This window comes from Paralichthys olivaceus, chromosome 2 (assembly GCF_024713975.1).
Source record: "Paralichthys olivaceus isolate ysfri-2021 chromosome 2, ASM2471397v2, whole genome shotgun sequence".
NCBI classification, from domain to species: domain Eukaryota; kingdom Metazoa; phylum Chordata; class Actinopteri; order Pleuronectiformes; family Paralichthyidae; genus Paralichthys; species Paralichthys olivaceus.
Genome location: NC_091094.1, coordinates 4,233,649 through 4,260,702, shown reverse-complemented (window position 1 = coordinate 4,260,702; position 27,054 = coordinate 4,233,649). Strand labels below are relative to the sequence as shown.

At 42.1% G+C, this 27,054-nt stretch overlaps 2 protein-coding genes and 1 long non-coding RNA gene across 10 annotated transcripts; 1 reads left to right on the top strand and 2 right to left on the bottom strand.

Annotated features, from left to right (window-relative positions):
- Positions 1-572: 572 nt before the first annotated feature.
- pxk (PX domain containing serine/threonine kinase) lies at positions 573-22,103 on the bottom strand. Of its 4 annotated transcripts, none has more exons than XM_020096708.2 (19): positions 21,736-22,020; positions 16,812-16,862; positions 15,573-15,620; positions 13,734-13,920; positions 13,559-13,636; positions 13,362-13,435; positions 13,156-13,230; positions 11,805-11,909; positions 11,240-11,341; positions 10,887-11,048; positions 10,411-10,528; positions 10,081-10,159; positions 9,517-9,565; positions 9,344-9,421; positions 8,488-8,574; positions 8,147-8,213; positions 7,893-7,952; positions 6,702-6,730; positions 573-3,125 (listed from the first exon to the last, which is right to left on the bottom strand). In XM_020096708.2, the coding sequence occupies exons 1-18, from the start codon at positions 21,835-21,837 to the stop codon at positions 6,714-6,716; spliced, it is 1,539 nt and encodes a 512-aa protein (XP_019952267.1). In that variant the 5' UTR covers positions 21,838-22,020; the 3' UTR covers positions 573-3,125; positions 6,702-6,713. The 4 variants fall into 4 exon arrangements, with proteins under 4 accessions (XP_019952267.1, XP_069372656.1, XP_019952265.2 ...); XM_069516555.1 differs by having other exon boundaries at positions 8,147-8,210; XM_020096706.2 differs by lacking the exon at positions 6,702-6,730 and having other exon boundaries at positions 8,147-8,210; positions 21,736-22,103.
- Positions 22,001-23,393, top strand: LOC138405933 (uncharacterized). Its single transcript, XR_011239595.1, has 2 exons — positions 22,001-22,122; positions 23,018-23,393. It is a non-coding gene; the product is annotated as an uncharacterized lncRNA (long non-coding RNA).
- rpp14 (ribonuclease P/MRP 14 subunit) lies at positions 23,236-26,643 on the bottom strand. 5 transcript variants are annotated; one of them, XM_020096710.2, is made up of 7 exons: positions 26,417-26,505; positions 26,303-26,340; positions 25,508-25,655; positions 25,038-25,122; positions 24,567-24,643; positions 24,309-24,387; positions 23,236-24,142 (listed from the first exon to the last, which is right to left on the bottom strand). In XM_020096710.2, the coding sequence occupies exons 3-7, from the start codon at positions 25,597-25,599 to the stop codon at positions 24,086-24,088; spliced, it is 390 nt and encodes a 129-aa protein (XP_019952269.2). In that variant the 5' UTR covers positions 25,600-25,655; positions 26,303-26,340; positions 26,417-26,505; the 3' UTR covers positions 23,236-24,085. The 5 variants fall into 5 exon arrangements, with proteins under 5 accessions (XP_019952269.2, XP_019952268.2, XP_069372747.1 ...); XM_020096709.2 differs by lacking the exon at positions 26,303-26,340 and having other exon boundaries at positions 26,455-26,643; XM_069516646.1 differs by lacking the exon at positions 26,303-26,340 and having other exon boundaries at positions 26,371-26,488.
- Between the last annotated feature and the right edge of the window lie 411 nt (positions 26,644-27,054).

Here is a 27,054-nt window from a genome sequence, read left to right as displayed (position 1 = left end):
AGCATTTCGTGGAATTGTTCTTTCACAAATAAGGAGATACTTAATCTTTTGGACTTTATTCTCACCATATTTAATAACGACTTTATTCTTGTAATTAATTCCCCCAATTTTTTTTGAAATGTGGCCCTAATGCTCCGTCATAATATTATATTATATTTTTATAAATGTGTAACAAATGTTAGGATGTAAATCACAGAACTTTACTCCACAATTTAATGTCATGGCTTACACAAATAGACATTTAAATACATTTTATTACTGAATTTTAAAATAACTCATCACAGAATAAATTAATTAGTCATACAGCTAAACTAATTAACTACACCTCTTCCACAAGCTTGAATCTTTTGTTTTGTTATTTGGTGAAAAGAAAGGTACAAGTTAGTGTACATAAAAAGTCTTGAATATACAGAGCCAAAATAAAGCTGTATATTCTTGTTCATATATATATAAATTGTATGATAAGTATTTTGTATTCCACTTTTTTGTTTTTATTTAGGGGTGTTGGCGACATTTCATCAGTTGTGCTCTGTAGCGTCAGCGGGTTTGCAATAAATACAACTTAGTCACTGTTTTCCTGAACCACTTTTTAATCAATGTTCATTTGGTAGATGCAGTTATAATTTCATCACAGCAGGCTTACTGGAGTTCTAACTTCAGTATGGATGAACACGTTCATTGTACAGCTGCAATAAATGTAGAGGAGATATTTCATGACAATGGGAAAGAACTTGATAACATCGTGTGACAGTTGACAGTAACCTGGACACTGCAGTGGTTTTAATAACAACTTGCTTGTAAACCAGCTCCGTCTCGGGGACTGAACTGATCCTGCAAGTTGTTCTCATGGACACAAACACACCTCTGGACTTGTCTCCCACCTCTCACGGGTAAAGTGCTGCAGAGAAACATTCTGATACAATTTAATGACCATTCAAGACGTGAAGACCATCGCATTGGACCGGATTGCACAGAATAGTAAAAAACAAAGGATTTCGGCACAGAGCGGTCGTTCACAACAAACGCTGCGAGTGCTTCAACGTAGTGATCAGAGTCTTCAGGCCGCAGGATTCCCCTGAGCTCAGGACTCTGCCGCTCTGTCGCAGGCGAAACACTTCAGCACACAGAATGTCAGGGGACCACAGGTGAGAGGGATTAAAGTGAAGCTGAAGAAAGTGGCAGTTAAAAAGAAAATTTAAGGTGGGTTCCCAAATCATCCAGTTTTTAAAATAATAAACTAGACATTTTGGGAAATATGCTTCTTAGCTTTTTTAGCAGAGTGAAGATCGTGTTTTATTGAACTTTTCTGACATTTTATAGAAGAATAGAAAATAATCATTAGGGGCGTGGTAATAATCTGTCTGAACATCGTTACTTCCTGTGTGCTAAAGTGTTTATATCCTCACCGGACAGAGCTTCATACATACAGATGATACTGTGACATGCAATACTTTTACTATAAACAAAATCAGATTCACAAAGGCACAAAGATCCATATGGCACATTCAAACAAAAGAATCTCAGCTGTGACGACAACAAACATTAAAACACAACAGAATTCAAACTAAAATACCAGGAATCTCCCCAACAAGCGTCTGACATCAATCCTGAAATGAAGATAAAGTTAGTGGACGGTGTTTCCCAAACAAAACAACTTGTATTTCTGTGTCTGCAGGTTTGACTTGAGCAACGTTACTTCTCTGATCACAAAGACAAAACTGATTTCCTTCTCCCAGGCTGCTGATGACTGCAGGTCAGATGTTTGATTTATTTTATCCAGTTCAGGAGTCACGTTAGGAAAAGTTGTGCTTCAACTGACAGGTCTCAAATCTGTGACGTCTGAACGTCTCCGCTCCAAACTTTCTGAGATAAGACGTTTTCAACACTTTCATTGATTTCTCAGAGAATAATTCATTTTAATCAATTCAATCTAATTTTAATTTTACATGGGGACTGTTGGGATCTAATTCACATGCTCATCAGGATTTAATTGTTAAGTCTGTTTCCAGTGAACTCTATTCATTTTATTTTTATCGATAAATAAACATTTGTCTAATTTTCACTCAGGTTTTTGAGCAAACTGAAAGTGCACAGTGAAGGTGGAAGGAAATGCTTTTACTGCAGTTGGTAGCATCACAATTATCTGGTTTGTTGCTGCTCTTTGTTTCGTTTTTCTTGATCTAAAAGAGCGTCTATCTTGTCTCGAATGCAGCGACCTGTCTTATAAAGATTTTGATATTTAATTACAGACAGAAATGAGATAATGAAGGTGTTTGGGGGTTTTTTTCTTTTGCAGTGCAGCTCCTAATTTTCCGGAGGCGTTCTTCATTTCTTCTGATGTCCTGCAGTGAGCGGGCAGCAGTCTGGATGCTACATGTCAAAAATGAGTCTGAGATGATTTCAAAAGAGTGGAAGCAGGAGTTAGGGCCAGTTCCTCTACACTGCTCCAGGATCAGGACTGTGCAGCGCCATGACAACGTCAGAGCACATAGTTTTTGGATCCAGGGTATTTAAGTTTGTCACCCGGTGGGATCAGGAACAGAAATCCACACTCCACTCATTCAGCAGCGCTCCAGACTCAGTTTGAGTTAACCATCTTTCTATCTGGAGCCGGGTGGCTCAGACCCTCAGGGGCCAAGGATTGTCTTGAGTTCTTGAAAGCACAGACTGAGGCGACAGTTGCTTCCTCCGACAGTCCTCTGCTCGTTCTAACCACAGCAATGGATTTAAAAAAAAATTAAAAGCAGGTAAAAGCAGGAATAGAGATAAAAACTAAAAAATGGTACTTTGATTTGTTTTCACATCTCTGGGAGCGGCGACATGAACAAGACCACGATGCAGAACCGGTGGGTCGTCATGTCGCTGTGATGATGGTTTGCAGGTGGAGGACGGGTTGCAGTGGCGGGGGCGGGGTCAGGTGACAGGTTTGCTGCGGTCGGTGGTCTCGGCCTTCTTCAGTTTGCCCTTACTGAAGGTCTGGATGGAGCTCAGCAGGGCAGAACGACCTCCCCCTGCGCCATCAGAGGAAGATGGAGGAGGAGGAGGAGGAGGAGGACAGGACGAAGAGTCCGGCATAGGAGGAGGAGGAGGGGGAGGAGGAGGTGGAGGAGGAGCAGTCTGGGCTCCTGGATGAAGGAGAGAAAAACGAAAAGGAAGGAATGAGAGAGAGCAGCGGCTTCTAGTGACTTTCACTTTCCCCAAGTCCCCAGAGGTTGGTTGCACAAAGATTTGTTAGTTTCACTCTTCAGTCTCAGGACAGTTGCAGTGGTCACATGATGCTCTCATGCTACTTTTACTTCAAATCAAACAGAGGAGAGAGAGGACTTCAGCTGATTCCACAATTTACAAAATCTTTCACTGTTTATAGTTTTGTCAAACTATATTTGAGCCACTTTCTAATAAGAGATGTTTTAAAAAGCGTTTGAAGGAATTTAAATTAAAAACGATGGTTAATACACAGATTTATTCACTTATTTCATCAATGGAAGGGACATTTTCTGACTTTCTGATGGGTCATCATCATCTACAGCTGGAAATATCAATAAGCTGTTTTGGTCTGGTCTTTCACACCAAGTCTGTATTTTTTAGATCCACGATCAAATGAAAACAAACATTGGGTCCATCCAATCCTGAGAGGCTGCCAGGAACGAGAAGGATTTCATTTTCTGATCAAGGAGCTGTGAAATGATCCCGATCACTTTCAAATCTATTTCAGCATCAGTGGTCCAGTTTGATGAGCTACCAGCACTGAGACTAGAACAGAGAAAACTAATTCTGCGATCCAGTTGATCCTGAACAGATCATAACACGTTTAAATTGCTGGTGCTGCTTTTAAGATTTATAAAGGTTTCTTACTAAAGCTTTTACATAGTTTATCTTTGTGAAACCAGCATCTGCAGATCAGTGTCCAGGCTGAACTCAATCCACCATCAGTTTTAAAGTGTTCTGCTCAAACTGATCCAAGATCCCAAAAGTTCAATCTTCAGCTCAACATCATCCACACAGCAGCAGGATTGGATGATTCTTACAGCAATGCCTTCTGGGACTTGAGCTGATTCTCTCCTGAAGTGGTCTTTTATCAATGGCTGTAAATAACGACGGACGACTCGTCTCCACTTCCTCCCATTGTACAAAGATTAAGCCAAAATATCCTGGATACAGATGCATCTGCAGTCAGCCACTAGGGGGCGATCCAGGTGATTTGGCTTCACTTTTGGGGGAGCAGTCATGTCGTCCATCTTTATATAAAGTCTATTCTTATACTATTACTACTTCTTATACTATCTGAGCTGCTGTCCTGGTGTTTTCCAAACAAAGCAAAGTCTTTTTGTTTTGTCAGAATCACTTTGACGAACAGAATGAACTGATGGTGATTGAACGTGAACCTGGTACGTCTCCTCCACTTTTGACACTGTGCATCCCGAACCAGATGAAACCCAGGGCTGACGACAGGCAGCAAAGAAAAACGCTGGGGAGCTCAAACAGGAAGCTAAAGCAGAGGCCAACAGCAGCAGCTGGAGTCCACGGACTCCTGCTCTGTGACTGTGCAAAGAGGTTTCTGCTACGTAATGAAAGGACATCCATCAGTTTGACAGGTTATAACCAGACCTGGAGACAAGAGACAATCTGCCTGGTTACACACGATGTAATCAGTCGAAAAACCAGTTTCTTTTTGCTGTGATAAAAAAAAACACAAGAATTTAAAGGTGGGGCAAGCTAAGGGGTGGGGTCGGGTAAATCTCCTCACAGCCGAGCAGATGTACGTTCTAACAGCTGTTAGCAAAGACAACAGGGTCAGCGACGCTTGAAACTGATTATTCACGTCGCCTGGTACACTGGTTCGCTGGTTGTTTTCTTCTGGGAGAGGGTCATGTGATAGGAGCCTCAAGACTCAGAGTGTCTACGTCATTGTTTCCATAATGTCAGCAGCATTTTAAAATGCATGGATGAAGCCTAATTCCAACTATTTGAGATCGCTGGTGAAGCTTCTGAAGGACCAATGAAAGGTTTTGGTCTTGAGTTTAAATATCAACAGTCATTCCACAGAATCGTTAAAGATGTGACTCATTTATCGACGTGTGCAGAGATTGTCTCCAGGATGGTCGTGGAACAAACTGACTTTCATTACATTTAGCAGCGACAGTGACCTTGAGTGTTTTTCATGTAATACTCAGATGATTCTTCAGTGACTTCCACGGTTACACTCCACAAAGTATATAGAGAAATGAAAATGTGAGCTAAAGCTTTCAATGGACGAAGAGTTATCTGAGTACCACATTAAACAAAACCAAAGAAAATGCTTTGAAATAAAGTCCTGAAGTGTTTGGTCAACTTTAGAGCAGCTCTGAAAGAATATAAGGAAAAAAAAAAACCTTTCACCGCTAATAGCTTAAAAGATACGATCAGATCAAGTGTTAAACATCTGAGACGTCTCCACTGTGACATCCCATCCCAGACACATGAAGAACAAACAGAAACGGAGAAGGAAACAGATGAACCGACCAAGCAGACAGAACAGATGGATCACAATCTCCAATGAGAACACGAGGTCTGAATCAGGGAGGAGCTGCAGCGTCTGAGACGTTTGGGAATCATTGCAGATTGTGAGGTTTTTATAAAGATGTGCGTACACCCACATCCAGGCAAGACACTTACACGAGAAACTTCAGATACAACATTCTGCATTCGTTTTTAATCTTTTTAAATGTTAAATTCATCTTCATCATCCGCCAGCAGTTTGGTTTATGATGATAAAGTGTTGGAGAAAGTTGAGATGGAACTATTTCTAAACTGACCACTTCACCCTCGGGTCAAATGAAGAATAAAAGTTCTCATTGAAGCAAAGAAACAGGCTTGTTGAGTTTTTCCTTCATAATCAAATTACATTCGAGAGTAAGTGTGTGCAGGTGAGCTCTCACTTCTCTTCCAAACATTTTGATCCAAGTGTCACAGGATTACGCAAAAACTACACAACTGATTTTCAAGAGACTTTGTGGAATGGGTGGGGCACGACCCAAGGAAGGAGTCGTTACATTTTGGTGCGGATCCAGATAAGAGGGCAGATCTGGGATTCTTTTTTCTTCGAGAATAATTTATGGATCAAAATCAGGAATATTTAATGGACTGAAATCGATGCGTGTGTGAAATTTGGTGCAGATCTTGTGAATTTGAATGTTGAAGTGACCGTTGGCCCTTGGCGGAGGTATACACTCTACTGGGTGAGGTTCTAGTTGCAGAACCACTGTATGGATGTATTTGTCAGACAATAAGTATCAAGAAATTGAGGTAGAGAAATGTAAAGGCATAGTTTGTCCACCAGAGAGCGCTGTCAGGTAGATTTTTTAACTATAGGAGGCGCTACTCAGCAAAGTAAGAGGATCTGAAGTAAGATTGTTTTTGTTTAATAACAACTAATAAGAGCAAATACATCATTATCAAACTTTTTCAAAAGCTGCTTTCAACATTTCTCTGGGCTGAAATTACAAATCCGATGTTTGACCTCGTGAATGTGTGTAATCATGAGTATTGTGGTTCCTCAGTTTTTCAACTAGGCGCCGTCTTCTTCGTGACTTGACTTCATAATGTTGCGACAGGTCTGTGCGACCAGGAGCTTGCTGGGAAGCCTGGGTGTACGACAGCTTTAAAAACCACCTGACACCTTCATCATCATCATTACCACCATTATAAAGCTTTTACTTTACCCAGCGACATGGTCAGAATGGAGCATGCTCTATGGTGGAGACAGCAGAGGAAGGAAGAGGAGAGAGAGGCACATGACAGTTATCTGTTCAGTGGACCAATCAGCATTTACACAGTAAAGGAGAGGAGGAGAGGAAACAAGGAGAGGAGACAATAATACCAGGGTAGGAAACTTTGTGTCAGCATTTCACAAAAGCTGAAAAAATAACATCTGGTGGTCTTCTATATTTTTCTTATTGTCAATAAATCCCACAAAAAACTGACAATGCCTGACAGGTATTATGCAAATGTGATGCAGACGTGTGGTCCGAAGTGCTGAGGAGGTGTTTCAGGAGCTTCAGTGTTTTCTGTGGGGGAGAGGAGCTTCTTTTACCACAGACACAAACTAGAGTTACTGTCCTGTGGATGATGCCTCTGCCAACCAGCTCAGTTCCCTCAAGCTGCTCCTGAGATGTTGCGTTCACAAGACCAAGAATCTGTTTTGTAAGGTCACGACGACTTTGACCTTTAATCGCCAAAATTGAATCAGTTCATCCTTGAGTCCAACTGAGTGTTTCTACCAAACTTAGATAAATTCCCTCAAGACAAGATAGCGTGTTCAGAAGAATGGGACGGACAGATGGACGGACCCAGGAACATGATGTCTCCAGTCACTGTCGTGGGAGCGGAGGAAAAGAACCACATGACACAATAGAGGAAAGAAAAACTGAGAAAGCAGTTCTTACTTTCAAGGCTCTTCGTGGCCTCACTCCCTCGTATATGTGGGACTTTTTGACAATAAGAAAAATACAGAAACTTAGACTTCAGCGAAATATAAAATCTAACCTCTGTGGTTCCCACCCTGTGTTCAGCTAGTTACAGACACAACATAGTCATGAGGACAGAGCTACGGATACCTGTCTGCAAACCAGGCAGTCAAACGATGAGAGAGACGGTGAAGAGACAAACAGGCAGGTTGAGTCAACGATTTCAATCAATTAATCACACGTGCAAATATCTGGTGAAACGATGCTGTTATATGTGAGACGACGGTGCTGAAGAACTACAGACCGAGTAGGTTTCCTCACCACGGACTGGTTCTCCCACCAGACTTTAACAGACAGACAGACAAGAGGACAGACGGGAGGGAGGGAGGGTAGGAAGACAGATAGATGGAAGGGAAGACAGACTGACAGACAGACAGACAGACATACCTGTGGTGGATGGGGGGGTGGGGGAGGATGGGCATGTGGGAGGGGAACTGGCTCCAGAACCTGAAAATACACAGAAAAACTGAATTTTAATCTTCATCAATAACCAAAATAGTTTTAGTTTTATGGAGCAGTATTATTAAGAGTGGGTCTTCATTATGTCCTGGAGAGATCAGGTAATCTTTATTTGAAGAAAATGAAAAGCACACAGACAAACTGACTGAGCTGCAGTAACATCATCATCATCAGCGACCTACCAGAGTTATTGTTGTTTCTGACAGAGACGTCTTCCTCGTTTTCATAAGCCGACTGTCTGGACTTCTGCTGAGACACAAACCAAACATTGTTTCAGACTTCGCTGTGACGTTGCTTCAAACATAATCAGACAAATGAGGTCTCTTCTCTATAACAAATATTCAGCAACTTGTGTACGTGTTGAACTCCAAGTGAAGCCACGCTGCGGATTTGTTTCGCCACAGGAAGTGAATGTTTTATTTGTTATGTCCTTACTCTACAGCCATTTTTAGAAATGAACTTTGGACAACATATCCCATAAGCCTTAGTCACAGAGGGTTATGTAATAGACTCCGCTGCCCACCTTCCTTGCCAGAATCTTCCTCCTCTTCTTCTCTTCCTCTGAGCCGTGGTGAGACTGAGCTCTGGTCAACCTCCTGTGCTGGTGCAGCTTCAATCAGAAGTTCATAAACAACATTATCCTCCTTATAAACAGCAAACATCAAGTTTACAATCAGCTCGATGAAACCTTTTAATTACTGAAGCAGGACGCTTTCACCAGACAAGGGAAGTCTGCAATAAAAAAATCACTGGATTCAACAGACACCATATAAGAAAAGTAGATTCCTGCTTTTGATTTGAAAACATTTGTGCACTTCTCTCACTTTGGTTATCAACACACCCACTAACAGGGAGCAGGAGCCGTGTTTAGACAGTTGTGAGACAAGTTAGTTACGGAGGTAAAATATTTAATAAAACACAGTTTTATTCATTTAATTTCCCAAAAAATACAGCATCTACTTAATGAGAAATCTTTTTTTAACTACTCCAAAGCCATTCGAAGATATGAAAGAACTACTGTTGCTGCTGAGGGTCAAATTGGGTTTCTTGAGTGTTTGGATTTTGCGGCTCTTGAAATCAGCATCCTGTGCCCATAATAGCAAGAGCAGGTTAAAATAATTCCACGATGATGTCAGCACTGACGTTTTGTGGTTGCAACATGAAGAGGTTGTGGGAAAACTGTGTTGCAAGGTTTTCCACAGCTATTTTGCCGTAAGAGCTAAAAGTCCTTGCTGAATCAATATTACGTCTCCCTTATCTGGAAGGTCCCTGATGATGAAGGGTCATGACCCAAATGTCTTCAGTCGAGCTGCTCAGCAGTTTGAAACAGGAGAAGTAAAACATTAACTCAAAGGTAGTAAACGAGATGCGTGACGCACCACTCTCTGCTCCTCCTGCAGCCGCTTCTCCAGGCTCTCCTTGGCCGTCTTTAGAGCCTCCTTCAGCCTGCTGGGAACCTGGAGGAGCAGAGACAGGGTTACATTTTTTCCCAGAATATTTTCCCTGATAAACAGGCAAACTGTCAGAAAAGATTTCAGACTCAGCCTCTTACCTTGATCTGGAGTTTTTCTGACTGTTGGAGCTGGACATCACTGAACAACCTGCAGAACAAAAACCGTGACACAACAGCGACTAAAAAGTTGCTGGTGCACATTCCAGACAGTCCTCTCCATTAAAGAGGAGCTTCTTTTATACACAAACCTACCAACTGCCCTTTCTCTTATGGATGGATGCTTTATACTGATGGTTAATATTGAATTTCACTTTTAAAAAACAGCCGCCGCTGCTCCAGAGCACTGCCCTCCTGTTTATTCAAGTTTATCAATATTGAACTTATCGTGAGTCCAAATTGCATCAAATTCGACACAGCACTTCCACGTTCCTGTAACCAAACACTAAACAGTCACTTACTGTCAAACCAAAACATGTCCCAGTCGATTGGGTTCACTGCAACATGTGCGTACAACAACATTTAAGAAGATACACAAAGTAAACTTTCAGATTCAGCAGGTTTAGCATGGATGTGGTTTGAGTCTTGCTGCTGCAGTGAACCGACAACTTCGTAAATAATGCGTCAGTGTCTGACTGTGCACTGACAGAGAATCTGTGAACTCACGGTGTCTGGATGAGCTGCGACACTGTGGGCATCCCGCTCTTGCAGGCTTCTGAGGACAGAATGGACTGCAGCACTGACACTGAAAACACACACAAGAAAAATCATCAAAGCAAAGTGAGTACTGGTGAGACGTTCGTGACCTATTTGATTCTTCTTTGGTAAGAAGGAAGGGAACCCAGTGAGTTTCTCTGCCCTAAAGCCACACTATTCCCTTTCACGTATCAAAGGACTATGTCCCAATTACATCATTTGTCTCAGGATCGTTTGATGTCGATGTGAAAACAATTACCATCATGTGTCTGCATATATACAAGGTGTGTTGGTACGTACCCACAGCTGTGTAGGGAACAGAGGGGTACTGATCAACAGGAACGCCGTCTGGCGGTCGGCCGTACGTCATCTCATACAGTAAGTGACCGAAGCAGAAGACGTCGATGCTCTCTGTGGTCTGCAGACACACATTCATTATCTTCTAAGCATTCAAATAACATCATAACCTGCATGACTTTGGAGTGCATGAGAGGAAACTCACACAGGAACAGGGAGAACACAAGATAACACATATTTACTTCGTTGTGATATGTTGGCGTACTTATGTAATTACTGCGTAGAAAGTTACTGGTTTCAAAAATGTGAAAAATATCAAATCATGTCAAACTGGTTTATAATATGAGGCTTCAAGGAAAAAGCGCAGAAGCACTTATACTGTTGTGAGAGTATTGTAAGAATGTACGGGTCAATTCAATTCATTTTTACAATATAGTTATTTTACAATGTAAAGAAATTCAAGGTGCGTGGTGACATACGTTTATCTTCCTGAGCGGGGTGAAGCTGGGTCGAAGTGTTGAGGGAACTCCCAGCATGCCGTTCTCCACGTCCATCAGTCGACACACGCCGTCCTCCACAATGACATTAGACGCATGTAGATGACCGTAAAATATGCCACCATCGTGGAGGAGCTTCAGACCCTGCACACACACACACACACACAGACTTTTATGATACTTAGTGGTGCATGCATGTTATTCTGTGTGTGTGTGTGTGTGTGTATGTGTATGTGTATGTGTGTGTGTATGTGTGTGTGTGTGTGTGTGTGTGTGTGTGTGTGTGTGTGTGTGTGTGTGTGTGTGTGTGTGTGTGTGTGTGTGTGTGCGCATACCTCAAGGATCTGACGGCCGTACAGTTTGACCTGCGGCAGTTCAAGGCCCTGGCTCTTCTTCGGGTTGCCGTACTTCTTCAGGTAACTCTCTCTGGGCTTCACCTGCAGAGAGGGAAGAGTCAACCGTTTCTACTGGAACTACTTTCTGCTATTTTCTGCTGAAGAAATAGTCCCAATGAAAACGCCTGGTGTCGTCTGTGGTTTAACCAGAATTACAAAGACGCAGTTTTTGTAAAGATGTAATATTTCAACACAATAAACAGCACAAATTAAATTCTATTCACCCCCAGTGTGTTGGGGTGGGACAGAAATTTGAGATGCAGAGTGGAGTGATACTGATTGAGAGTCCTGGGTTATTTTGGCTGTTTGTGCCCTTACATACCACATAAAAAATGTTTTTCAGCACAATATTACCCGTATGACAAGAAAAAAGTTTCTGACTTTGACATCATTTATCAACATAAAGCCAGCGTGACTCCAGAGGGTTCGAGGCTGAAGACGGTTTCCCTGGCCTCTGTAGCTGTGTCGTTACTGTCCCTACATCCTGACTGTGAACCCAGTGTACCTTACAGATGTGGTCTCTCAGAGAGCCTCGCTCACTGAACGGCCGGATGAGCAGAGCTGAAGACTCACTGGTGCTGGAGAACAACAGCGGACAGAAATACAGTGCCTGTGGAGGAAGAAGAGGAGGAGTTTACCTAACTACAGACCACAGTTAATCAGAACTGAATGTCGATCTGTCCATCTAATATTAATAATCATATAAAAAACTTACAGTTGAATAGAAGCATGTGATTTAACTTTAGCAGGAGTTCACCTGAGTTTGTATTTCCATCCTGACTGGGTTTAGTAACAGCCTCATTTAATAACATTGGATAAACCCAGATATTCATATTGACACATGTTAAAGCTGAGGAGTAAAAAAACCTTTAGATTTCAGTTTCTAGTTGATCTAGATTTGGATTTAGCTGTCCACTTAGTAATCCTGATAGTATTTATATAGCTCTAACACACACTTCACATAGTTTAGAAAAAGAAAGCAAATAAAAGCAAATACGCACAAATATAAAGTACACATCATTATTAAACATTAGACATAGTTCTGAGGAGGAGGGTTTGGATGGTTCAGTGTCGTGTCTGATGCGTTCAGGGAGATACTGTAGTTCCTGTCGCCTCAGGACCGGTGCTTGGTCCTGAGTGGAAGCGACAGGAGTTTGTCCTCAGAGGAGTCAAGGCTGTGGGAGGCATTTCTAGAGGGTGTGGGTGATGTGGTCATGGGGGTATGGATGAGCATGCGAGCAGCAGAGTTCTGGAGTTTATTAAGGACATTTGATGATGTACCATAGAGAATAGAATAGAATAGAATAGAGTTGTCTCTGTGCAGCGGTGCAATGAATGAACAGTGTATCAGTCTGTGGCGGTGCAACTGCACTCATGTATGCAGTTCGCTCTCCAACTCAACAGAGGCAGAGCGTACAGGTACACAGTCTGAAGAGAGAAATAGAAGTTCTCATGTGTGAGAGAATTGCATTGCATGTCACTTGCAGGTAAACTCACAGCCACAGATGAAACTTTGAAGTCTGACTGTGGAAGTCTGCAAGGATGGTAACAACATAAGGGACGACGATGAGTCCGTGTGAGAGACAGAGAGAGCATGAGGCAAACAGTGCTGCAGACTGGTCCACGAGGACTCAATGGAACACAGCACACATTTAGAGATATCTTGTGTTGTTATGAAACGGGTCTGATTAGCATTTGGTGGGTCGCCACAATCTAGATAATTGTGTATTTATGTCAATCTTACAATACCTTTTCATATTTCAGGTTCTAGTCCTAACTCAGTCTTGGTTATTGAGAACTGAATGTCTATGGTAGAGCTAGCCACACACACATGCATGCAGCAGACAGTTACGTACAGAGAGGCTGGTGAGCAACTTCATTGCTGACTGTAGGTCTTTGTCCGACAGGAACTTATCAGGACCGAGGTCGACCTGTAACAGACGCACAGATGAGAACTTCATATAAAATCAGTTGATCGTGATTCGTAATTAATTTCCTGATGAGTTAAAGCTGTTTTCTGTATAGAAAATTCATGTGTAAGTGTCAAATATATGGGACTCACCCAGCTCAGCAGATACCTCTCTTTGGGCTGCTCTTTGTTTTTGATTAAAAAATATTTCTTCCTAATCCTCCAGCCTGAAAAATAAAGAGTGTGTCTCCTTTTCACTTCTCATCATTTGCTTGTATCATGTTGATTGAGATATAATGCAGTCTCCAGCACGAGAGGTTCACTTTATGTGGCTCGAACCTGAGTCTTACCAATGTCTTTGAGAGGCTCCAGGACCTCCCACTTCAGGTCCGATCTGAAGAACATGGAGACCTGTTGCAGGGCGATTTCTGAGACACAGAACACTTCTTTAGTTCACTTACATATCAAGAAAACACTAATTCTTTCTTTTCTTTGCATTTAATATGAAAATGAGGATAAAAAAACCTGTGTAGTTGGCGCAGTAGTTGTTGGGGTCCAGGAACTTCTTGACGGTCAGGGAGCTGGACAGCAGTGGATGCTGAGTGATGGAGTCCAGATAGGCTTGCAGTCCTCTCTGTCTCTCCGCTATGAACTCCCTGTCCATGTTTCCAATCAGCTTCTTAGGAGGAAGAGGGAGACTGATCCCACACACCTGACGGGGAAAGAGAGAGAAACTGGTTAAACGTTTATGTACAGTTAGTTTTCTTATCGCAACTAAATTCCTTGTTTTCCTTGTTTACTCGTGTTTCATAAAAGTATTTCATTCAAACTCCCACAGACATAAACAGACTTTCAGCAGGTTTTCGAAAGTTCGGCTGTATATTGACTGAAGGTCGGGGGGGCTGATGGGACACTGGGGTCAGAGTGAGAACTGGACAGGAAATGAGCAGACAAAACCTCAGCAGAAAAACTGCTGACTTCCTGTTATCCAGGAATGATGTGACCTGACCGGGATACGAGACACAACCAGAACAATTTGACACACGACCTAAACTCAGAGAAAGAAAAGATCAGCTCCAGTCTGGTACAAGGCAACTTCTGATAATTACAGATTTACTGGAGATCAATTTGACTCTGTTTGTCTCACAGGAGGATTTTAAGACTGTTTGAGGCAAAAAGAGGTCAAACTACCTGATCTTGCAAATGTATGTTGATACCATTAACCCATCAGATTTACCCTGTGACCTATTGGAAGGATGCTGGACTCACATTTGAATTCACTTTTCTAACAAAATCATTTGTTAGACAGATTTCCTTCAGTTCATCTTTAACAGTAATTGCTGGTTAACTTCCTGGAATATAGCAGAGTTATACAGGATGTAAATCTATACAAGTTGCACTAGCTCTGCATCCGTGCACATGACTGATCAATGGTTAACAACAATGTGGGGCTGAGACCTCAGGTTTTACTGCAGCATGTCAGTGACCCGGCTTCAAGGATATGGTTTTTCATTGGAAGCTTCTCATTACAGCACTAAGAGCTGAGCAGTGAAGAGATGATCACTGCCCTCTCACAGGACCAGTCAAGAGTTCTGACGACACAATAACCACAGTTCTGACATGTCGTAATAGACAGGAAACAGAAAGAAAAATTAGCCAAGAAGGAGCTGGTTTGTTCTTTGTTGAGCATGAAAATGTGAACCGCAAGGCAGCTATTCTTATAAAGTGAAACCAATCATCTACAATTCACTCTTTGTTTCCATCATCCAAAGTAGACCAGCAAGTTTCAAACATGTCAGAACAACAGTGTCATCTGTGGAAGAGAATCATTTAAAATGTTCATATGCTAGTACCTTGATACCCGACTTCAGGTGCCAACACCAAAACTGTCCTCTATACTTTGAGAATACTTAAACTCTTTGAGAAACACAATTTAGTGTTTCTAAAAATAAACATCTGTATCCATTTTAATTGGCACAAAACCATAGACTGAACAAAACAAACATTCACCACAGTCAAAATCTCCAATTAACCCAACCCCTGGACTGTGGTGGAAAACCGGAGAAAACACATGCAGACACGGGAAAAAAATACAAATGGGATTCAAACCAGGAAGCTTCTTGCTGTGAGGCGACAACCCAAACCCAAAAGTTCTTAATTGGGCAAATAAAATCCAAAACTTAAACAGCCACATGAGAAATTTGTCAAAATAAAAGAAAGTATGTTCAACACAGCACTAGTCATAAGCTTTGAGTTGAAAAAATAAAACACAGAATCATTCACCACAGGAAAACAAGGGGACGTCCACCTGTCGGTTTTAACACACACGGATGTTGATGTATAGTTGACACGTGTGACTCTCACCATCAAACTGCTGTTGAGAACATCAAAGTCACTGTAGCGACGAATCACCTGCAACACAAAGTCACTGTGTGAGTCACTGGCATGAGTGCAGTAAGTCACTTTACCTCTGAGCACAAACCTGTGGGTCCAACATGTTAAATTAACTTCTCATTGACTTAAAGGTACAGCGTGTAGAATTTAGTGACATCTAGTGTTGAAAGTGCATGTTGCAGCTGAGCCCCCCTCACCTCACCCTCTCCTTACAAATATGAAAAAGAACCTGTGGCAGACTTTAATTGTCATAAAAACTCAAAAGGTGTTTAGTTTGTTCAGTCTGGACTATTGTAAAAAACATGGCGGCCTCCGTAGAGAGGGTCCCCTCCATGTAAATATAAAGTATTTAAATATAAAGGGCCTTTACTGGGGTAAAGAAAACTACAATTAATACAATTTAGATGAAATGAACTAGTGAAAACATCATGAGGATTATTCTACATTAAATTTCTACCAATAGTTCCCTTTCACCTAAATCTTACACACTGGACCTTTAAAGATCGAAAGTTGAACTAAAACTAAACTCTCCACTACATAAATATTACACAACATGTTTCATTAATCAGCAATACCTTGAAATAACTATTATTTACTAATATACTAATGCCTTCTAGTATTTCTCTACAAAGATGTCTATCACCAAGGTGAGTGACCTCCAGCTGTTATAAATAAATATTCAAGCTCAACTTATTTAATGGTTGGTGAATAAAATCGGCTGATAAGAGCCTTTCACAGAGACATAGGTATCAGCGTATCTTATGTTTGTCAATATGAAAACCTTTATTTGACAGAATAAACATGGCAGAGATGTTCTGTTCAAGTTCTATATATTTGTTTGTATTTGTTTTCTCTTTATTTATAATAAAGTTTATGGATAAACTGCAAAATATCAAGCCTCACTTACATTTCTTTGTCATAAGCGTTTAATAATATAATTTTAATAACATCGTCAATTGCCATTTTACAAATATATATCGGCTAATATCCCGAGGAAGCTAAATGTCAGAGTATGAAGAGGCACAAAGTCCACATTAGGAGTTTGATGTGAATGGATGTGTCAACAAAACACACGAGAGCCACTGTTTGTTTCACGTGTGAAACTGATTAATCAGTGTAGTGTCTGCGTTTTAGAGTGGGTGGTATTGACAAAGTTATATGCCTGCCTCTGATTAACTCCTGTGGCTGAGACTTGATTGGTTTATTTACCTGCCAGCTGTTGTCTGAAGACACGCCTCTCTGGACTCGGATGATGTACTCCTGACAAACAGAGAGAACAAAGCCGTCAGAACATTTTATCGTCTGCATACATGAGGAAAACATATTTCCCACAGACAGAAGGCAGATCATTAACGTAAAACAGGATTGGGCCAAATGTAGAGCGCAGGGGAATATAATTTAAACCACAAGGGGCTAAGATTTATAAATATCAATTTGATAAGGTGGGTGCAGGAGGAAAGGTACGATATGATGAGGTTCACAAATTGTGTGATTTATGCAATAAGATTTGATGATTGTGTTGAATGGATATCATAGGTCTGAAAGCAGGGCCCCCACAACCCCAACAACTTTGTCACCTTAACTTTTTCCATGAAGTTACTCGTAACGGTTGTAAATGTTTCTGTTGAGTGATTAGCCGTAAATCTGAATTGCAGATGGGTGCAGTGAGATGGGGCTATTGTTTAGATAAGTAATGATTTGTTTGGCAACCAGTTTTTCAAATCCATTCCATACTATGGGTCAGATACTGATGGGCCTGTAGTTGGGAGTCAGAAGAGGGTAGTTCAGCCCTACAATTTATATAAGCTTACTGTAAATTCAAACATTGGTCAAAATGTATTTCCTTTTAATTGCATGTTCGTGAATGGGAGAACCGGAGTACCTGGCGTAAACCCACATGTACCTGTATTTAATGATTTCACACTGTGTAGTGGGACTATTTGAAGGCAGCTTTTAATTCCGCTGGTGACATTTAAACATGGCAGCCCGCTTTCATCCATGGGCAATTCCAGCTGCTGCAGGTCCAATCTCATCCTGTTCTTCTTTATCGTTGAACACAGCTGCAGGCTCTGACTCTGCAGTGGCCAATGGATGCTTCATCGCTAGTTTCTGATTCGGGCAGTTCAGTGGTAACCATGGGTGCTGAAGTGTTATCCTCATCAATATTTACATATCCTTCTCCAGAGGATTATTCATGGGTCTTGATGAAAACGACCAGGCATGTTTATTGTTTAGGGTATTGGTGTTTATGTGTGTACAACATTTGGTGCAGATCTGAATACAAATCTGGATCTAGAACATTTAAATCAATCAATGAAATTTTATTTGTAAAACCCATATTCACAAATCATTGTTTCTCTCATAGGGGTTAACAATGTGTGACGTCCTCTGTCCTTAGCAAATACCAAAAAAAAGTATTTTCACGACAGGACATTTTCCAAACTGGTAAGATTTGATGAGGTTCACAAACAAAACTGAAATTGTGTGGTTTATGCAGTAACATCAGATGATTGTGTCAGATGGATGTCATGGGTCTGAAAGCAGGATCCCCACAACCCCAACCTTGTCTAGTGACACCTTAACTTTTTCTATGAAGTAACTCACTACGGTTGGAACTGATTCTGTTGAGTGATTAGCCCTAAATCTGAACTGCTGGGTGCAGGGGGGAGGAGCTATTGTTTAAATAAGTAATAATTTGTTTGGTAACAATTTTCAAATCCATTCCACACTATGGGTCAGATACTGATGGGCCTGTAGCTGTTGGTAGAAGTGCTGGTTCGTTGGTAGCGATGGTGCGTATATTGCTTTGCTGGACTTGGTCACTCCAGGCTATGGTGGCCACTGACTCATCAAACAATTGGCTTTGTTACTGTATAGTTTTGACCAGTTTGTTTATCAGACCACAAATAACTTTTGAGTTACAAGCAGAATTTTCAATGATTGTGATGATGTCTGCCTACGTTTCTCTCAGTTCTCTTATTACCCTGTTTGTTAGCATTGCTCTTACAATGAAAGAGGGCAAGCTTACCCTCCTTTGAGTATAACAATACAATACAATATAATATAATATAATATAATATAATCATACTGTAAATTCAAACATTGGTGTGAATCAACAGAAGTGCTGTGCTACAGAGATGCAATGCTACTGGTATATAAAAGAAAATAGATACTAAGTAGAAATTGTCCAATTCTATTTATTTATTTTGTTTTTTAATTGGATGTTCTTGTGTGGGAGAAACAGGAGAACCCGGAGCAAACCCACAGGTACATGTATTTAATGATTTCACACTGTGTAGTGGGACTATTTGAAGGTAGCTTTTGTTTCCGCTGGCAACATTTAAATGTGGCAGCACGCCATGGCAAACCTTTTAGCGCCACAGCAAAACGGCACACCACAGTAAGTTTGTGTTGTGCTTTCATCCATGGGCAGTTCTATTGTTCACATGGAGTCACAGAAGTAGATCATTTCCATCGTCCAGGGTTAGTGCAGCACCAGTCTCATTGAGTGATGCCAAGTCTAACGCCTTTGTTGAACAAAGCTCTTGCTGTTACTGTAGCATTCAAAACAGCTACTGCAGCATCAAACAGAGCTTCAGCAGGACTGGCCTCATGCAGTGTTGCTGTGGCATGGTCCACAGCGTCTTTAGCATTGCACCAAGTTGTATCAAAATTGAACACAGCTGTAGCACCGGTTGAAGGCAGTGCTAGTGAGAGTTTTTGCAATGCATCTGCAGCATTGTACAAATCTACAGCCACGTTGAGCACAGCTGTAGCACTGGTTTTACCATCCTGTAGAGCTGTAGCGTCGAAGACCGCCACTGCAGTGTCAAACAGAGCTACATCAGAACCGGTCTGGTGCAGTGCTACTGAGGAGTCGTACACAGCATCTGCAGCTTTGTACAAGCTTTCAGAAAGGTTAAACACAGCTGCAGCACTGATCCCTTCCGGTGGTGCTGCAGTGCCTGACGAAATAGAAGAGAGGCAGTTCTTGTCCAGTTCGCCTGCAGCATTATTCACAACGTGCGAAGCGTCATACAAAGCTGTAGCAACTTGGAACACAGCTGTAGTACTGGTCTTATCCAGTGATCTTGCAATGTCTAACATGGTTGGTGCACGTCCAATCTCCTCCTGTTCTGAATTGATGAATGGGAAGCAATAGTCCAACACTCTCCTCACAGTTTTAGTGACTGCGGTGCCTATAAGCAAACCAAGGGTCTGGAAGGGCATGTTGCTGTTTTTGTTTCCTGTCAGAAAATGTGGGGATAAGAAAAATCTGCTTCTCTTGTTTCGTGGCTATGCTAATGAGGTCTTTCGGGGGGTTTTTTTGGCCGGTGGCCTTATGACCATACAGAGACAAAGGTAAAATGTAAGTATCGAAGGCATGATGATGTCATGTTTTTCCTCCACACCTGCTAATATGGTATAAAATATAACCTCTCTGAATCAAACATCAAAGGTCTGAGCCTTTGATGGGTTTTTGCAGGGTTGAATGAAGATGATGAATGAAGGAGTTTTTTTGGTTGTTGTTTGGTTTAAGTTGGGAGCAACCTTGTCCGTTTGTTCGTTGGTTGGTTTGTAAGCAAGATGACACAAAAAGTGCTAAACGGATTTCAACAAAAAACTTGATGGAAGGACCCAAGGTCAGGGAAGATGTCATTCAAATTTAGTGTAAATCTGGATCGGGTGGAGATCCAGGATATTTAATTTTTTTTCCACTTTCTTTAAAATTGTGAGATACAGCGGTTTTCAACCTTTTAGTCGATTATTCGGTGGATAATTCATGAATCTTGATGAAAAAAAATCGGGCATGTTTATTGTTTAGGGGACTGATATGTATGAGTGTATGAAATTTGGTGCAGATCCAAATACAAATCTGGATCTAGTAAAGTTCAATCATTCAATTAAATTGTATTTGTAAAGCCCATATTCACAGTTTCTCTCAAAACAAGGTGCGACATCCTCTGTCCTTTACCCGCGGCAAGACTGAGAAAAACTACCAAAACCAAAGTGGGTTCATGAGGGGACTGTTGGAGGCGCTGGAGTGACAATTGATTCCATAATATGGGGGTTATGGTGGTTTTACAGTAGTAGCTATTGTAAAGCTAACTGGTTAGCTCAACTGATTGCAGCCTGACTGTCAACAACAAACAAAACTTATGAGAGAGCTGCCCTGCTTTGTTTTTCATACAAACAATATTATAACGTTGTAACATCGACAAGCTCACTGTTGACGTGCTGTTTCTAGTTGTACACAAGGGTTCAAAGTTCATGTTTCTCTTCAGGCTAACACTGAATTGGTTCATCCTCGGCACTGTACTGGTTTAATAATGAATCAGAAAATCTAAACATTTACTGTCTCAGTCGACTGCATCAGACTGTTGAGTGTCAAGAACGAGATCTGGAGAATTTACAGAAAGCAGCAAGTGATTCAATACAATCCTCATATCTATCACTGAAGAAGGGGGGGGGGGTAAATAATACCTACAGATTGTATTACAGGTGTTTGGTGGAGGTGATTGATGCCGAAGAGTAGAGCACTCATCAATAACTCAAACAGCAATATACATTGTGTTGTATACAACTTTAGCTGGTCAGGATTTTAAACGACTTCACTGAAGTGAAGAAGAGTTGAATGGACTCTGGTATTGTGATCAATAGCTCCAGGGCTGGAACCGTTCAGTGAATCGGGGACAAAGCAAATCGTCACAGTTCGCGATCGAGTCCAGAAGAGCTTCGAGGAAAAATTGCTTAATCAGTGACAGCGCTACCGAGCCCGTGTCAGCTGCCTGTCCGATAATGGAGACACGGCGCGGGTCGAATCCACCGCAGCAGGTTGGAGACACATGTCAGCTGACTCACAGGAGCTGGGGCTGTTTGTTACAGCAGATCTGATCCGGAGCTCAGAGGACGTCTGTGATTAATGTCGTGTTTCACGGCAAAGAGGCTCGAAACGAAGCTTCTGCCACCGCGTCCGATAATGGAAGTGGTGACGCAGCGATAGACTTAAACGCCCCCTTCGGAGGAACTTGGCTGTTTTCAACGGACCGATGTTCGCCCGCAGGGGAGCACCGAACCTCGGGTTCACACCCGAACATTCATCCGCTGGTGTTTGGGTCCGGGGAACACTCACCGTGTGGGACTGCAGGTTCTGGCTGGCTTCGATCACCGCGGTCAGGGGCACGGTGTCGTCCAGCAGCAGCTTGCCGGGGGCCGGCTTCTCCAGGAAAGACATCCCGGGGCATTAACGGCGTAAGTCCGAGCCGAGCGTCCGTCTGTCGGGGACTGAAGCCGCCGGAGAGACACTGAGGCGGAGCCCCGCTGAGCGGAGGAGGAACAACAACAAGCCGAGCTAGCTGTTAGCTTAGCCTCATCGTAACCAGGAAGCACTGTTCCGGTCGGACGTCATCACGACAGCTTAGTCGTCATTAATAGAAAGTTGGAGAAAGGACGCAAAGCTGCGTCACCGCGCCCTGCTGGTCAGGAGAAGGAAGTGCAACCAAGTTAACCCTAAATCAAGGTCCAGAAAAAAACCTTTAAGTTCAGTTTGTTTTTAAAATGTTTGAAACTGAACATTCAGAACCCATAAAATAAAGTAAGATATACATTTTAAAATAACTACACGTAATACAAATAAACTGCATACATAATTAAAATCTTGAGCTAAGAAGAGGAAAGGAAATAAAACTCAGGTTCACTAAGTGACTGTGTGCAGATTGTAGTAGTCGTGTGAGATTTGATACCAACACGCCCGTCCAAAGACCAGAATCACCAGAACCTAAAGGGATAGTTCGCCCAATAATACAAATTCACTCATCTATTCACCACTATGTCGATGGAGGGGTGGGTGAAGTCCGTGAGCCTCAACGTTCATATTCGCATCATTTACTCCATGTTTTTAGCCTAAATGTGCTGTTATCCTCCTAGTTACTGCTGCAGTTCTCACAAGAGGAGTATTTCTGTGGTGGGTATTGGACTGCAGCACTTACTAGGAGATCAGAAACCCACCATCGGACTAGTGGTGTGTAGATGAGTCAATTTAAATTTAAATTAAGTTTTTTTTGCCATACTGATAATGTGAAGGTCAGAATCCACAAAGACCAGACAAACTGTTGTCTGATTGAATAATTTAACATGTTTGACTAAAGGCGGCTAAATTTATGGCATTAGGAGCAACACTACACTGAAGACAAAATGGGAAATTCCTGTTACAGCAGCAAGGTATCCCACAATACAAAGTATGAAAATATAAGTGCAAGGGTCAAGTTTTCACATGACTTATGTTTTTCATTTCCTTACGTAATAGTTAATAAATAATGTGTTTTGTTCTGTTGGACAAAAGATATTTGGAGACATCAGCTCTGGCTTTAGGGAATTTCATCATGTACATTTCAATATTGTCTTATGTTTTATAGATCAAACAATCTGGAAAATAGTTGGCAGACAGATCAACCGTGAAAATATTTGTTGGTTATTCTACAAACAACATGCTGAGGTGATTGGTTGGACTAAGGAGCAGCCTGCTGGTCCTCCATCGACGGGTTATACGCAGCACCACAGTGAGGCAGCAAGGGGATACAATTAGAGGCAATGAACTGGACAGAAAAAAAGATGCTGCATTTCACAATTTAAATAAATTAAATCCAATGATAATTTTATTCAACACAAAAGTTTCTTATGCTAAACAAAATGCAAAGCAGAGCCAACAAAATACAAACATTGCATTCCAAATCATCATCGGTGTCTGACGATTCTGCTCAGTGTTCTTCTTCTTGTCAAAAAAAAAAACAATAGCATGAAATCTTCAATGTGCAAATTCCACTGTGTAGAAAAGTTGCTGCAAACCAGAACCAACTTAATCCAGGAGATGCTGAGCTGCTGCAGTGGCGGTGGCAGCCATTTTCAATCCCTGAAACTATCACATCATCTGATCTGTTCACTGTCAGCATGCTGTGACCTCTGACCTCATCTCAACCCATCTTCTGCTGATTCTCTGGCATCATCACCATCACCTCCCCCTGCATCACCATCTTGTCCTTTACCGAGCACGTCACCGCAATCAAGGCGAAGGACATCTTGATCTTGACGACCTCGGCTTCTGCCAGCACCTCCTCGTCAACATACAGAGGTGCTGGGAAGCGGATCTCCTGGTGCAGGAAGACGCAGCCATGGCCGGGCATTCTGGTGCCGAGCACAGCCGAGATCAGGCCATTGATGAGGACGCCGTGCACGATGGGTGCCTCGAAGGAGGTCTGGCTGGCGTAGGCCGGGTCAAGGTGGAGGGGGTTGGTGTCACCTGTCAGTTTGGCGAACAGCTCCACATCCTGGAAGGAGAAAGCTTTAGAGAGGGAGGCTCGCTGGCCTATGTGGAGCAGCCTACAGGGTGGAGGAGCTGCTGCGATGGTCAAGAGGCACCGCTGTGATTTGTTTAAGATGCTCCTCCATATGAAACTCATCCTGAACAAAACAATGCTTCTCCCCCGTCAGTCCAGCTGCAGCGCTCGGCTGTTTCCTGTCAGCGCCAGCAGAAACGGAGACACCTGAAGACAAAATGTGCGAAAGCAGAGGTTCACCCTTGACCTCTAAAACCCAGCTGTGAAAAAACAATCTGAACTTAACATGTTATTTTAAATGTGTCATGGTGTAGGTGTTGTATCTGCAACAAGATTTATATGAGCAGGTTTGGAATAATTGATGAAGTCTGACCTGCAGCACTCTGAAGGCACAGGCCTGGTTCTGGTAGGAGCCCAGCAGAGTCAGGGAGCACCACAGCTTCACCAAACCCCTGAGAAAACACACACACACACACACACACACACACACACACACACACACACACACACACACACACACACACACACACACACACACACACACACACACAAAACCAATTCAGTCCATCACCTGTAGCATGTGGTTTGAACCAGAAAGTGACACAAGAGTGGAAACTCGTCTGAAGCTCACCTGCTGTAAACACGCAGAAAGGCAGTGCGTTTGTCTTCATCGTACTTCAACACGTCAAAAGGTAAAGCTGCTCCCACCTACACAACACATAAACATGCATGAAAACAAAACTGCCTCGACACCTCAGGCGGACTGTTGCTCTGTGTGCTGATGTTCATTCGACTGTTTCAAAATGAGCACAGTTTCGGTTAAATTGCCGCTAAGCTGTTTTTTTGAACCACTCAGCAAAGGTGTCTCAGAGAATGATGGATGCAGGCGTGCCTGAGGGCTTCCCAGCATGCACTAAGCCATGGGAATCATCAAGAAAAGAATATCTGAAGACTTAAAAGACGACTCCGTACTGTATTTTTTCCTGTTGATCAATTTGCTTATTATTTCAGCACATTTTCTCCTCTCAGCATCAGAGCACATCACATTTGTTCAGCTGTGGTGGGAATCAAACCGTTGGCCTGGACATATTAATGACCATACCTCTCCATGCAGGCTCTTCAGGCCTGTGATGATAAACTGCTTCAATTCAACTGCACTCAGTCTGGTAGACTCATCTTCCAGCTCACTACACACACAGAAATATGAGTTGTGATCAATGTATGGGTGTTGTTCACAGATAAGTGCAGTAATCAAGTATACATGTACAATATTTAAATATTTTGGAGCTTTACAAAAGCACTTCACAGATGCATCCAAATGTAAATGATTAATGCATCAAATTAATATATATTTAGCTGATCAGATTCCTCCCTGATGGGTAAGAATCTAAAGATACACATAATGTCTAGGATGGCCTCCAAACTAGTCTCGTCATGACTGGTCCAGCTGACGCTTGGGTCAGGAGAAGACGTGTTCAAGTGAGGCCTGAAAGTTTGAAGTGCCAAACACTTCTGCACGGTATTGTACATTTATCACTTAACCCTTCAATTAAAAAAGAGACAGTGACTTACAGGCAGACATTCATGTAGTGGTATGGCGAGGCGTTCTTTAACACCACCCGTTGGTAAACACCAGATTCGTCCTTCTTGTCAACGCTGCTCATGATATTACAGCATCAGTGACTCTGGCTCCCTCAAGTGATGAGCAGCTGACGTCAAACTAAAACATGAATCACATGATGATTAAAAGAGATGATTTTAAAAAAAGAATAATAAGTCAAACTCTAACGTGTGTCTGCTGTTCTGAGGTAGATTGTGACTAAACTATATATATTTTTTAATGGATTTATTGTGCACAAGCCTGAAAAACAACAACAAATAAATAGATTAACACAGCAACTAATCAAAGAGGCAGATTCCACCAAGACTCAACACTAAAACCAGACTTTTCACACGGAGGATAAACTATTTGTTTATTAGGTTCTGGTGGAGGGGGTGGAGCCTGAGTCTCTTATCAACACATGTCACAGCTGATCATGTTGTGCCAGTGCTGGGTGAGGTTAGCTTTAGGTTGGGTGTTTGACAGACATTCACTCAGGCTCACAGGGCTTAATGTCCTAACATATTATCACATGTCTCGATTATATCTCGACACATCCATGTAATGGTTCAGGTCAGAATCAACACAAACAGCCAGAGCAAGAAGAAAGCTCATATCTACCTCGTGGAACAGTCGTGTACCCGCCTAAAGAGCTAAACTAGCTAACGAGAGGTCAAAACGAAGCTAGCTCGTACCTGTTGAGCTGTCCTCTAAACACAGCTAACAAGCTAACAGCTTGAACACGAAGCTGCAGGAAGTTTACTCACCAGCTTCACTGACACTCAAAGCTAACAAGCTAACAGCTTGAACACGAAGCTGCAGGATGTTTACTCACCAGCTTCACTGAAACTCAAAGCTAACAAGCTAACAAGCTAACAGCTCGTGATATTGAACATGAAGCTGCAGGATGTTTACTCACCAGCTTCACTGAAACTCAAAGCTAACAAGACAACGTGTTTTCAGCTCGAGGGGCTAAGCTAACCTGAGCGTATGCGTGCTCGTTGTGGTGCGTTCACGTCTGCTCGTTCAATCGCCCACAGACATTTTTCGTGAAATTCTATTAAAGGGATAGTTCACCCCAAAATGAAAAAAAAAAAAAAAAAAAAAACACCTCATCGTCGCCTCTAAGCCGGTGGAGGTGTGGGTGAAAAGTGTTTGAGTCCACGAAACACTTTTGGAGTATCAGGGGTAAAATGTCTCCATGCTGCTCCAGTGGTGTCGTCCAAGTGTCCGCAGGTCCAAACATTCAAATTCAAGTAGAAATGTTTACGATGTTTAAAGCACGAATGTTTACGGAAGTTATCACTGATGTCGTCACGTCACATGACCCCTGATGCCTCTTTAGAAATTACAGAAATTATCTTTGATGAAAATAATTATTTCACATGAACGTTTTAGTTTTGGATGAGGCAGGATTCATGAATTTATGTGCAGCCAGCGATCAAGATGATTTGGCCTCACTTTAGGGGAGCTGTCAAGTCGTCCATCTTTATCTACAGTCGATGAATATATACAAATA

Coding starts and splice junctions, on each gene's coding strand:
- rpp14 (XM_069516632.1), bottom strand. CDS start 24,058: ATGAGTTTCATATGGAGGAGCATCTTAAACAAATCACAGCGGTGCCTC.
- pxk (XM_020096704.2), bottom strand. CDS start 21,837: ATGTCTTTCCTGGAGAAGCCGGCCCCCGGCAAGCTGCTGCTGGACGAC. Junction 13,921..15,572: donor TTCTCAACAGCAGTTTGATG/GTGAGAGTCACA, acceptor TTTCCCCGTCAG/GTGTGTGGGATCAGTCTCCC. Junction 11,910..13,155: donor AGTTGCTCACCAGCCTCTCT/GTACGTAACTGT, acceptor CTTCCTCCACAG/GCACTGTATTTCTGTCCGCT.